General features: G+C 48.3%; 1 protein-coding gene across 1 annotated transcript; it reads left to right on the top strand.

Moving 5' to 3' along the window:
* Window positions 1–332: 332 nt before the first annotated feature.
* On the top strand, window positions 333–1262 carry LOC129599590 (uncharacterized protein K02A2.6-like). The gene is made up of 2 exons (XM_055497873.1): window positions 333–507; window positions 922–1262. Exons 1-2 carry the CDS (start codon window positions 333–335, stop codon window positions 1260–1262), a joined length of 516 nt encoding a protein of 171 aa, XP_055353848.1.
* The last annotated feature ends 12542 nt before the right edge of the window (window positions 1263–13804 follow it).

Genomic DNA, 13804 nt, shown 5'->3' with positions numbered 1-13804 from the left:
GACAGCTGCTAGTTGGGCTGTCGGCGGTTGTAACGCCAGGATCTCGTTATTCCTTTGCACCAGTTTGTTGTTTCAGGCTTGTAGCTTATCGGCAATACATGGCACGAATTTCGGGTAGCTCTTGTCAGGTGGTAGGAATTTTGCCAGTCGTTGTTGCAGCTCTTTTATGGCATTAAGCGCCTCGTTGCGCCTTGCAGTTAAGCCATCCAGCGGGCAAGTCGGATTTCCTCGTCAATCACCGCCTGTGTGGTCGGTATCGACGTTCCTGGTGCGCCGAAGTTGTTACAGACGATACACTGTTGCACAGTTTTACGGGTCACAAGATACCGTTAATGGGAACGGTAGAGATTCAGGTACAGCATATGGGCGTGGCCAAAGTATTGAGAGCGCTAGTGACAACGCGTGGTTGTAGCATTATCGGTCGAGATTGGATCTCGGAACTGGATTTGAGTGCGCTCAGTTTGAAGCAACTGCAGCTAGGCGAGGTGTCCTCAGCTGCGCAGTCCAGTAAGCTAGCCGCGATACTTAAACGGCATAAGGCTGTTTTCCGAGATGAGGCTGTTTTCCGACGGCTCGGATGTTGTAAGAATTTCAAAGCGCATTTGTACCTGAAGGAAAATGCGAGGCCAGTGTTTTGTAAGGCGGGACCCGTTTTGTAAGGCGAGACCCGTGCCGTTCGCGCTGAAACAGGAAATAGAAGAGGATATAGACCGGTTGGTGCAGTTGGGCGTTCTGACGTCAGTTGATTACGCTGAATGGGCAGCACCAATAGTAGGCATAAAGAAGCCGAAGAGGAAGGTCGGGATTTGTTCTGATTTAAGTACTGGTCTGAATGATGCACTGGATGTGCATAAGTATCCTCTCCCGCACCCAGACGAGTTGTTTGCCAAGTTGTAGGGGCTGTAAAGTTTTGCAAGATAGATTTGCGGGAAGCGTATAATCAGATCCCCGTAGATGAGGATAGTAGCAAGCTGCTAGTGATAAACACCCACAAGGGGTTGTTCAAATATAACCGATTACCGTTCGGTGTGGCGAGTGCGCCAAGTATATTTCAGCAGGTGATGGAGAATATCTTGCAGGATTGCGAAGGTGTAGCGATATATCTGGATGATATCATCATCATTGGGCGCGACGAGGCCGAATGTTTGAGAAATCTTGAAGCACTACTGGCTAGATTAGAGCAGTACGATCTGACTGTGAAGAAGGACAAGTGTGAGTTCATGGTCGATTCTGTCGAATACTTGGGTTTTATTATTGACTGATCTGGCAGGCGTATCTCTAAAGAAAAGACTAAGGCTGTTGTTGAGATGCCAGCTTCCACAGACGTGGGTCAGCTACGGTCGTTCTTAGGCTTGATTAACCATTATGCCAAGTTTCTGCGGAATTTGTCGAGCAGGTGCTAATGCTTCTATGAGTTGCAGAAGCAATCAGTAGAGTGGAAGTGGGACGTAGAATGCCAGAAAGAATTTGAGTCAGTGAAGAATGATCTGACAAAAGCAACCCAGTTAGTGCATTTTGATCCTGGCCTACCGTTGATATTAGCAGCGGATGCGTCAAAGTACGGTGTTGGTGCTGTGCTCAGTCACAGAATGTCAGACGGTACTGAAAAGCCAATAGCTCATGTGTCGAAAACGTTGACGAGTGCAGAGCAGAATTATGGTCAGATTGAGAAGGAAGCGCTCGCGCTAGTCTTTGGTGTGAAAAAGTTTCACCAATATCTGCATGGCAGAGAGTTTGTGCTGCTGACCGACCACAAGCCATTAGTAACGATATTTGGTAGCAAGAAGGGCATACCGGTTGTTACAGCGAATAAGCTTCAGCGATGGGCTATTGTGTTGATGGGATACACGTTTCAAATCGAGTATCGCCGTACGACAGAGTTTGGTCAGGCAGATGGGTTGAGCCGATTACCGCTGCGATCTTCAGATTTATTTGACAAAGAAGATTTGGGTGCAGCCGAGACAATACATATGGTTGAGAAAGAGATTGTCCAGCATGCCAGTGTCAGCGGAATTGATTCGTAACGAAAGCGCTAGGGACAGAGAGGTGTCTAAGTTAATGCATTACCATGTGACTGGGTGGCCAGGTGTGTTGCCACCAGAGTTGGTTCCCTACAGTCGCAGGAAGAGCGCGTATGCGGTGTGCGATGGTTGTCTGTTATGGAACAACAGAGTAGTGGTTCCGAAAGTGTTGAGGAAACGCATAAATTACTATCTGCACAGTACCCATTCGGGTATTGTAAAGATGAAGGCAGTATGTTGGCCTGGTATTGACGAAGAACTAGAGAATGTAGTTGCCGATTTTGAGATTTGTTCGCTGTTGTCTAAAGATCCCGCGAAGTTACCGCTAAAGCAGTGGCCGGTGCCGCCGGGCCCGTGGCATCGACTTACATTGATTTCGCAGGACCGTTCAAGAAGCGCATGATTCTGGTCATAGTAGATGCGTACTCTAAATGGCTGGAGGTATTCGAAGTGAAAAAGGCAGATACTGCTAACGTTGTCTTTGTGCTTGATGGTTTATTTGCCAGATACGGACTTTGCAGTGAGATAGTCAGCGATAACGGTACACAGTTTACGTCTGAAGAGTTTCAGCGTTTCTGTATTGAGCGTGGTATAAACCACATGACAACCGCCCCAGGACACCCGCAGTCGAATGGGCAGGCGGAACGATACATAGATGTCGGGAAAAAAGGTATTACGAAGGGCATGGAGTCAGGAAAGGCATTTGTAGATGCACTGAGAGATTTCCTGTGTCGGTTTCGAAGCATACCAAAGGCTACAACTGGTAAAGCACCCTGTGAGTTGTTCCTCAATAGAAAGATAAAAGCAGTGCTGGATCTGTTGCATCCAGTTGCACAGGTGCACGAGAAGGCGCGAGGTACACAAAAGCGCAACTTTGATAAGCGAGCAAAACACAGAAAGTTCAAAGCGGGACAGTTGGTCCAGGTTAAAGATTTCCGTTTGAATTGGAAACGTAACTGGGTAGCGGGTAAGCTTATCGAAGCAGTCGGTTCTACCATGTGGAAAGTCATAGTAAATGGTCAAGTATGGCGACGACACAGTGATCAGATGCTGCCGCGCAAGTGGTTGACCGCGGAAGAGCATGCTGAGTCCCAGATAGCGGCCCGAAAACAGGTGCCGCAGGAGTCGGAAAATGAGCGACGTTTTGAAGCTGCTCAGAACGAGCGACGCTTTGAAGCTGCTGAGAATTCGCGACGCCTTGAAGCTGCGAAAGAGACGCAGCATGAGCGTAAGGCGTCAGAGGCGCGACGTATCCTGGCGGCGCCGGAGGACAATGCGCGACGTGAACCTGCGGCACAGGAGGCGCAACGTGAGACTGCGGCGCCACAACCGGCTCAAACGGAGGCTGCGGTGCAGCCTACCTTACCTTTTGTTGCAGGTAAAGCGCCGATCACATCGCAGAATGCGAAGCCGGCAGTGAAACTGGAAATCATTTCCTCAACGGAGAAGGCTGAATTAAAGCCAGCCGTCACAACTGGAAAGGCGACGAAACCGGAAGCCAAAGCGAAGGCTGTTCCTAAACCGTCAGCAAAGCCTCCAGTTGCCAGTCGCGGAGTGGAACACCGCCGGAGTGAGAGAGATAAGAAGCAAACGGATTTTTACATGATGAAAAGGATTTTTGTGGATTTGTCATCGATTTGATTTTAATTGATTATTTCTGTTTTCTTGTACATCCGTGGTTTCTATCTTATTGTGGGGGAGATTGTAGTGTATGTAATACTTTGCGTTAACCAAGCAACTGTTGTTGTCGTATTCCTTATTTCCTTATTTATTTACATTCAGTCTGCTGTCAATAAAAGTACGTGCGGATAATATTTTGTCGTATTATCGTGGTACTTCACAGTAAGTGTCTCCGATTTATTCTCCGATTCCTTCGGTTTCTCCGTGGTCGGCTGGACTGTGTTTTCTGCCAATTCTTCCGCAGTCGATGCTGGTTAAGCAGCTATCACATCTTGCTTCTGCAGTTCCTGCAGTGCTGGTGTCTCAAAGTCGGCCCGTGGTTTCTTCCGAGGTCGACCTACTTTCTTATTAATTTTACCGTCGGTTCGGTGTTATCCGACTCGTTGGTCGGATCCGAAAGTTTTTCGACGGTTACTTCGGGTTTCTTCTTCGGTTTCCGAGTAACTTTCCCTTCTGTAAGGTCGGCTACCGGGCCAGATGACCGAGTTGCTGGTCGACTCGTTTCGACTGGGCAATGTTTAACTCGGTCGACGGCTTCCGTATCTTTGCGTCCGTCCTCGCATCGAAGGAGTAAGTTATTTGGGCCTACATAGTAGATGATCGTCCAAACTCCGCCGTAGCGTTCCATTCTAGATGGATCCTTAGACGAAAATTCCACCGTTGCCTTGTCCCTTGGTTCGAAGGTCGGCGACGATTTCTTCTTGTTATAGTGTTCGGCGTTCCGCTCGAATGCCTCATCAATGTTGAGGTCCTTAAAGTCCTCGAAGTTGGGGACCTGATCCAGCTCTTCGTGTGGATCTTTGTCGTCACTGCGTTCCAGTGGCTATCTCGACAGGGCATCTGCATCGTCGCAGAATACTCCTGGCTTATACTGGATGGTTATGTCCCTTCCTTGTGAAGCCAGTGCCCAGCGTGTTAGTCGAGTGTTGATGCCAGGTTGGTTCGACTCGCATCAGAGCAAATTCTGCAGTGCCCGGTGATCCGTCCTTACGGTGAACGGTCCATGGTCGATGAAGTGTTTAAACTTCTGCATGGCCCATACCACGGCCAAACATTCCCATTCGGTGACTCCATAGTCTAGTTCCGGTCCTCGTAGGACTATGCTGCCGTAGGCGATTGGGTGGTCGTCCTGAGAGATCACCGCGCCAAGTCCGGCTCCGCTTGCGTCACATTCGATGACGGTTCCTTAGTTGGGTCGAACTTTGCCAGTACAGGGGCTTCTGTTAGCGCTTTCTTGATCTCGTTGAACTTTTGGCCGTGTGGGCGTCCGTCCAATCGAGCTTGATGTTCTTGCCCTTCCGTAGGAGCTTGTACATTTTCGATGTCTTCTGGGCATATCCTCGGATGAACTCACGATAACAGTTGGCCAGTCCAAGGAACGATCTTAGTTGGCGTTCCGTCCTCGGACAGCTTTGTTCTGCAATACAGACCACTTTCTCGTCGTCGGTCTGGGCTCCGTTCTTGACGTGTCCGAGAAACAGCAGTCTGTCCGTTCCGACCTCGCATTTGGAGGGTTTGACCGTAAATCAAGCATCTCTAAGGCATTCGAGGGTCGCTCGGAAGGCCTCGACGAAGTCGTTGAATGTTTTGTTAAAGAAGATGACGTCATTAATGTAGACGAACACATCTTCCTTCCTGGCTGATGCCGTTATCTTATCCATATGCATTTGGAAGGTAGCTGGTCCATTGCAGACTCCAAACGGCATACGGTTAAATCGTCACATCCCATCCCGTGTTACGAAGGTGTTGTAGTCCTTGGAGCTTTCATCCACTGGAAATTAAAAACCGGACTGACAATCAACTTTGCCGTAGTACTCCATTCTCTCGCACTGGTCCAATAGTTCGTCCGGGTTGGGTAGTGGGTAATTGTTTCTCTTCGTCCCTGAGTTCAACTTAATGTAGTTGATACAGAAACGGGTTCCTACCGTGCCGTCTCCGTTCTGTTTCGCGGCTAGGACGACAGGGAAGCTCAATGCAGCCGATGACGGTTCGATGTCTCCTTGGTCGAGCATTTCCTGCACGTGTTTCTGTATGAATTCCCGTCTTTTCCAGCTCGTTCTTGTGGGATTCATTTTAATCGGTTGTGCTCTTTGGACGTCGATGGTATGTGTTACCCCTTTGACGTCTCTATAAGGTTTCTTTGAGGTCGGAAAAACGGTCCGGTAATCCCAAACCACTGCTTTCAGTATGGCAAGTTGCTCATCGGTTAGGTTCTTGCCGAAGTTCATGGAGTCGATGATTCTTCGTCGCTCCTCCCGCGATTCCGCATCTCCTCCTTCCATTTAAGTTATGTTGACGCGTGCTTTTTCTATTTTCTGGTCGGCAGTCACCATGTTGAATGGTTCGACTCGACCCATCGGTACACCCTTGCGTATGGTGACCGGATGGTTGGTGTGGTTTGCCACCAAGACTGTAAATGATTTTCCGTCGTGCTTCGTTGCACTGTCCATCGTATCGATTCCGTCCTTTTTGGGGTCGGAACCGCCCAAGTACTTGAGGTTCTGTAGGGGCGGATACTGCCACGTCTAGGACGACTTAGAGATGGCAGCGGCCGGCTAAACGGCTGACCTTTCGGCTGACGGCCGGCTGAAGACCTTAGCCGGCTAAACTATCGCGGCTGGAAGTCTTAGCCGGCTAAAGCGACCAACGAAATTTTCCAGCCGGCTTAGCCGGCTGGCCGCCGGCTAAGCCGGTTAAAAGAAATTCGGCAAAAAAACTGAATTCTTTCAAAAAAGTTTGAACTGCTAACAGGCGTTGTCGTTGGTAGGCAAAAGAATAAAAAGATGTTTTGTTGCCACTTCCAGATACGATTTTGTAACGGATTTCAATGCACCAATAATTGAATAATCAATCGCTATCCAGGAATTCTTGTCTAAATGTGTAGCAGCGGTGCAGTGGGCCACAGTATCAAGTGAAGAGAACGGAGATTTTATCGTGATCGCCGTGTTTAAAAACAGTTCTGCACACGTAGTCGACTGAAATAGGCGCAAACCTGAAACACCAAGTAACTCGGTGGCGCCATAACTGCCGCCGAAGTGGTACGACAATGCCGCCGCTCAAGCCGCTTTGCCGAGTCGGCCGCCGGCTTAGCCGCAGCTGGCTGAAGCTCTCAGCCGGCTTAAGCAGCCGGCCTGGGATCTCCTACGGCTTGTAAAAATCCTCCACCGGCTGGCCAATCGCCGGCTTAGCCGGCTCTCGGCCAGCCGCTGCCATCTCTAGGACGACTTGTACTTGCGTTACCGTTCGAGGTGCGAGTTTGACTTTCCGTTGAGCTCAAACTCCTGTCGCCTCGAAGATATTGAATTTGGGAGGTGGCTTCGTTTCCGGTCCGGTCGGCCATATTTTTGGTACTCCTAGTGGGAGCTCCCAGATGACATGTTCGTTATTGGTGTCCGGTTCGCGCACATCACTCTAGTGCATGTGGCCGAGTTTCACGCCTTTCTTTAGTATCTTCGGTTAATGTGTTGTATTGTAGATGTTTATCCAGGCCGTGTCTATCTGGGGTCGGATGTCGATCTGACCTTCAGTTGGCTGGACAGGACGGGCTTTCCATTGTGAGTTCACGAAATGCATTCGTCTCCTTAGATCCATTGGTTTGTCTGTCCGTACTTTAATAGAACACGATGACCAAGGTGGGAGTGATACCCGTTCGCAGTTAAAGACCACTTGTCGGTCTCGCAGCCTAAAATCAAGGGATCTATCCAACCGAAGATGGTAAACTTCCGGATTTTTGTTATCTAGGTTCAGTTCCTTAGCCGTCTTGATTTTTTCAATCCGAACCCATTGTGGGTTCGGTCGCTCCGCCCTCTGTTGTTCGGTCAAGTTGTCTGGGGTCGGTTGTTCGGTTGACAACTGCTGAACCACAACTGGTGGAGGTCGGGGGTCGGTACCCTCCGCCTGTCCTCCTGCCCATTCGAATAAGGCAGCTAACTGATCCTGTTCGGCTTGTTTTTCCGGGTCAGCTGGTTTAGTTTTGAGTCGGCTGAGTGTCGACTATGAGTTCCGAATGGACGATCGACCGCAGTGCCGTTGTTAGCCTTACGTCGAAGTTGGTTCTTCGTCTTCCGACGACGACTCATCCGAGTCATCGTTTCCTGGTTTGTCCGTCCTGCAATGTCGAACTGACGGGTCAAATTTCTCGTCGTCACCATCTTCCTCGGATTCTTCCGTAGGTAGGTTATCGGAGTCCGTGTCCGCCGAATCGCTCGTGCTTTAAACATCCGAGCCGTCCGTCTCATAGTCCTCGTACACTTTAGCCGATCCGCCTTCAAGGTCGACTTCTGGAATTTTGCAAGGACCAACCTCTGTGGTTGGTTCAGACTGGTCGGCCATATCCGTCGGTTGCGTGGTCGACTCGCTCCGTCCTGCTTCTTAAGGTCGGTTGGCTGTGAGCCTATGTTGCTCAGCCATCGGATGACTGTTGGTTGAGTCTTCCGAAGCGGTCTCCCTTCCGATCCAGTTGCAGAGGTGCCGGTGACGACGGTCTGCCGTCCGACCAAGTTAGGTCGTGATGAGTCTTTATCGCCCATACCACTCCGTCAATATTGTCTTGACAGATGATACACCGATAAGTTTTATCGGTTTCCTCAAGTATCACGTTTTCGTCTGGTTTGGGTGGGCTGCCCATGAATTTCACGCCCTTCGGGAAGTGCTCCATAATTGGTGGTAACGGGTCGGGAATTTGCCGTATTATGGTGGTGCCCTCGCCGTACCGTTTCCACAATGCAGTCGTTCCGGTCACTCCGTACTGCTGTATGCGTTGCATGTAAGAGAAGAGCGCTCTGGCCAGTTCCTGGCAACATATCTCCAGAGCCCTTCGTACTGGAAGGTTATATTCCATGTGCTGCCGGTGAATGGGAAACCTGACTTCTTCCCACTCGTCTGCTTCCTCTTCGATGTGTTGTTCCAAATGCGATGACCGGTTCCCATTCCTGTTGTGCTATTCGGATCTGGTTGGTGTCCCGGCAGTCACGGCAAATGTTACGCGAAGAGCCCGACGGGTGATCAAGCCGACTTATCCTCGCTTCACTTGGTAACGTACCCGATGCCTCTGGTATCGGGATAGACTGCACCACCGTCGTTCCTTTTGGTTGTTCCGGAGTAGGAATTGGTGTTAAGATGAAGGTGAACTTCGAATGTAGGTAGTCGCATCCGAGTAACACTGGGATGTCCGCTTCGGTCGGCTGGACGTGAAAAGTGTGGTGACTCGTAAATCCCTGCATTGTTACAGGTGCAGTACAGCAATGAGTAACCATAAAGGCGACTTGTCCGCCTACGCCGAGTATTTTGGTGTAAAGCCCAAGGGGTTGCATCGTTAGGTTGTTCCTCTCGCAAAACCGTTTCTCGATGAGCGACGTTTCCGCTCCGGTATCCAACACTGCCATTGTGGGCGTGGATCCGACCTGGATTTCGAGTGTCCAGGCTTTGACCGTTTTCGGTTTCTTGTGTGTGCCTTTTTCGAAGGCTACTTCCCGTATGTTGTTTAACGGGGATTAGTGACGCTGGTCCGTGGTCGACTTCTGTCTGTTTCACTCTGGCTGTAACCAATTCTTGGACTTCAGGTCGGATAGCAACTCCGTCCTTCGGTACGTCAGCACTTGCAAGCCGTCGTGCTTGTTGCAGTATCCGTTCCTCTATAGAGACGTCGGTCTCACAGTCGACAACATGTCGACATTTTGGAACGTTCGAGAGCCAGTTACTGTTCGTGGCTGGGGTTGGAAGAAGCTTGTTTCCTCAGGCCGAGAGTACACAGGAACATGTACTTCCAGTGGGACGGTTTCCCAATGCTCGAATCCTTCCGGTTCTTCGGTTAGGTCGATAGCTGCCATTGTTGCAGCGTATCTATCCGTTGCGCATACGGATGATACATTGGGGTAGTTTCTGTTGCCCGTTGCGCGCGAGTCGGCGTCCTGGCTCTCCGGGTCTTGGGCCTCGTCTGGGCTGCTCGGTTGAGTTTCTTCTCACCGACAATCCGGTCCAACTTCCGTGGCCTGTCCGTTCAGCGTCACCTTGTGTGGCTGACGGCGCGGATGCAATTTTAGCTCCGCGTAGGTCGGGCATTTCATGCGTTTCGACCTCCGACGTTCCAGTGCCAAGTTGAGGCGCTGGGTCGGCCGTTTCGGGCAAGTCCTGCGTTCCGAACCGGATCTCGATTCCGCCATTGTTGACGAATATACCGAGTTCTGCCGCCATAGTTCGAGCGGCTTAGGCCTCCTTTGTGGAGGCTACCGGCGCTGAAAGGAATTCGTCTTCCGTGCCGAGGTGATGCAGTCCCAGTACGTTCAGGACTGTTATTATCCGTTCTTGTGACGGATAATATTCGTTTCATTCTGATTGTTAGACGGTTGGTTAGTCGGGTTATCCTTGTCCGGTGGTCAGTTGGATGTTGGAGGTTGAATGAGTCACCAGGGCTCACCGACCTTAGACGTTTCCCGGGGAGTTCGCCCGAGCCGGCCCATTGTTGGGTGTCGAGTCCAAGGACTGGCGAGACGGTAGCGGTTCTCGATATCCCGGGGACTCTTTTTGGTTCCCTCCGCTATTTCTGCGATTTCCTCCGTTTTCTCTGCCGGGCGACCGGTTTCCGTTGCCCGAACCGCTCGAGCCCCCCGCTTGTTGCTGGCGGGACCGCGGTGGTGGTACGATACGTTGTAATTTGGGTTATCCGAGCCGAGGGGTCCATCCGTTGTGTAGCGGCGGTACCAATCATTGTACCAGCACGTTTTGGTTGTCTACTGGTCGGATGCCAGCGCATCCGCAGCGTTCTCCGTCGTGGTTATTAAACATGCAGTGTCTGCATGAGAAGGTCTTATCCTTCGTCCACTGGAAGAACGCTTGTTCCATTTTGTCGACGTACATTGTCGCTTGCCGGGCACTCTGTTGTGCCTGGGGAGGTCGGTTGCCTTTTTGGTTTTCCCCTCCGCCTTGGTGTTGGAGAAGTTGCCGCGGCCGCGATTCCCGAAGCCACGTCCTCTTCCGCGACCAAAGCCTCTGCCGCCAAATCCTTGTGTAGGATTCTGACCGTAGGCAGTTACTGTAACTTCTCTTGGAATGAAGCAAAACCAGTAGATCACCTTAACATGCAGATATTCAGTGTTGATGGTGTGGGATTTTTCAAGTTTGTTGCCCGAACTGTTGACCTGTCTTTACAGTGGCTTTTGTTTAGCTTTGTGCCGATCAGACGTTGAAATCCCGTTTAGAGGGTTGTCCATGATGTAATAAATAAATAAATAAAGTCTCAGGACGTACGGCAAAATACGCCAGCGCCTGTGCACAATAATACTTAGATTATTAGCATAGTCAATCCCAATAACTTGAGACGCAAGCTCAGATTATGGTTTTAATGCTGTTAGTCCCTTCTACTCCCTTGGTTTTTATTACGTTGTGGATAAACGTTACGTTACTATTAACTGCTGCCGATCGTTGGAAAAAATTACAAACACCTTGTTGCGCTCTAACACCAACGGGTTAATTTGTATTTGATCAAAATAACAGCAACGGTTTCAGTTAGGTTTCGATTTCTGGGATTCGCTGCACGCTGCTATGCGTAACATGCCGATTGCCGAGTGCCGACATACATGTACATTTTTATTTTTGCATTTCCGTTGAATATGATGCTGGGAATCCTGAGAATAATTGAGTTTCGCTACGCTTGTCGTTCCGGCTGATAATTTTCGCTTGCATGACAAACTGTCAGTAAAGGCTTGAATGGAAAATTATTTGTTCATAATATGTTTACAGCTGGATCTGTACGAGTTCTGTCGGAGTACACATAATTATAAAACCTAGTAAATGAAATAAAAATGCAAGTAAATTGTACTGCTATGGCCAGCGAAATGTGATACGCTAGTTGTCCTGTAGGCATCCGGTATCCTGTAGCATCCGGTTGGCGAAATGAGTGCGAGCGTCGAAAACTTTGAACTACGGCTTCCGAGTACTCATCAGTGCATTCTATTGCGCAATAAGAAAACATATTATTCGTTATGTTGATAATCAAGGAGACCATGCCAAATAATCTCTTGCAACGATCGCTTGAGCCAGTTGTCCGAAAGGAAGAGTTGCGAAGTTGGTGAAGTCGGGATTTTCCCAGAAATGGCTTGGTGTACCACTAAAGTCGTAACTAAAAGTAAATTTTATTAGTCGGTGCTGAATTACAGAAAAGATAAGGTAATTTGAGGTAATTTTCCTGGGGTAATTTTGAGGTAATTCTTCCTGCGGATTTTCTAACAAAAAACAGCTGTTAGCTCTCCTAAAAGCATACTTTAGTTTTCTCATAAAATTTTACTCACTTTACGTAAACGGTTTCATATTTTTTCTTATGGTCACCACTCACCAGCACCATACCCTTGTGCTATCATGCTGGTTTATGCAAGAAAAAATATATCACTTCAATGTTGTTTCAAGTGACAGAAAGGTAAGACAGGGAAAATTATTTTTGGAATGTCCTTTGTACATTAATATCCTTAGTTGAATAGCAGCAACTTAAGTTTTGAAATGGGTAATTTTAAAATTTCGCCTTCAAGACATGATCCAGACTCATTCAGTTTTCCAAAACACAAAGTAACTCATAAAAAGGTTTAACCTCAGCACCATCGGAGCTTGGTGTAACTCTTTTATGTTAAAAATACTGCTCTTTCAAATGAAGCTAAAATGACGCCCATCAAGCATTGAAGGGATTCAGCGCACCATAGCAAATCAGGCCGACATTTTGTTAATTCACCCGGTACTTGGTTAGCTCGCTGCTCTGTATTATTAGAACACATGGAATTTTTTGAAAACTAAAATTGTTGAAACTTGGAAGGTACCCGTACGGTCGCTCAAATGGCCACCTTTAGTAAGTGAATGGGTGATAGTCGTCCAAAGTGGACATTATTCATTACAAATTCCATGGACCGATTTCCTTACGGTTTTTTTCCTTTCCTCAATTCAGCATAGCGTACTCCGTACATACACTTGATATTTTCAGAAAAAAATCTTGAACCGTTTTCTTGCAGTTGCGTAGTTAAAAAAACAGTGACGACACATTTTAGCTACGCCACCGAGCCACTGCACTCAGTGCACTGCAACAGGATTACGTATTGTAGTTACCACCAAAAATGTGCGGCTGCGTAAAATAATACAAATTAATTTATGTTTAATTTGATTACTGTACTGTATGTATTAAAAATTGTTCGTTAGGCTGATTCACTTTCACATTGTGCACATCATCACATGTGCCACTTATCCAGCGATTGCGCAGTCGCACATGTTTGTCGATGACTGCATTGCACCGCAGTGACTAGGGTGGTGTGGCCAAAGTGTGTCATCACTGTTTACTAACGACGAAACAGCAAAACCAGATTCAAGATTTTTTTTAAATTTGAAATGCTATATTATAGAATAAGCTATGCTGAATTGCATAAAGAAAAAAACCAGGAGGAAATTGGTTCGTGGAATTTGTAATACACGCCAAGTTCGGTGCTTCACCAAATTTGCGCAGTTGCCTAAAATAAATTACGAAATATTCCCGTTCGCCATTTTGTTTCGGTTTTTAAAAAAAAAATATTGTGAATCCAACCGTATTGTCAGAGGAGAAGCCTCTGTACACAGGACAGCCGTCCCATCCACCGCCTACCTGGTTGGCTCAAGCTCAAGCACAAATATTTTGATCTCGGCCAACAGCGGCGATGGCACAATTGCTGTGATACGTGAATCACATTCGGTAGCCACCACTAACCAGCGGTTTGATTCCGCTCCATCGCCATTTTCGCGAATATCCAACGGAATCGCCCTTCCGACGCCAGTCTTTATGGCTGACTCTGTGACAGTATCAAAATTGCAATCGTTCGACATGGTAATAAGGGGCAAGGCAGAAAATGGGAGGCTGGGGTGGTGGTAATTTTTCGGGCTTACAACTAGACCTAGTTCAACTAAAATGCGCCAACAGATAGTCTTGCGCTATCCCTTTCGAAAACTGTTGCATTGCTTGAGTTGGCCTCAGATTCTCAGAAGAAGGAGCATCTTTCTTAGACTTATATGTCAAAAGTATCTACGGGGGAATGCGATTGCTTATTCAAGAGAACCGATCGCCTTAGGCAAGATTTTAGTGCTTACGAGCAGCGATTTTC

Source organism: Paramacrobiotus metropolitanus, unplaced genomic scaffold, assembly GCF_019649055.1.
Source record: "Paramacrobiotus metropolitanus isolate TYO unplaced genomic scaffold, Prichtersi_v1.0 Parri_scaffold0000149, whole genome shotgun sequence".
In the NCBI taxonomy this organism is placed as follows: domain Eukaryota; kingdom Metazoa; phylum Tardigrada; class Eutardigrada; order Parachela; family Macrobiotidae; genus Paramacrobiotus; species Paramacrobiotus metropolitanus.
This window is presented reverse-complemented; position numbering and strand designations above follow the sequence as displayed.

Bases quoted from the DNA above. Each gene is read 5' to 3' on its own strand.
- LOC129599590 (XM_055497873.1), top strand. From the start codon at position 333: ATGGGAACGGTAGAGATTCAGGTACAGCATATGGGCGTGGCCAAAGTA. The intron at 508-921 runs GTAAGCTAGCCG...TTTGCAAGATAG, and splicing joins GTCCTCAGCTGCGCAGTCCA to ATTTGCGGGAAGCGTATAAT.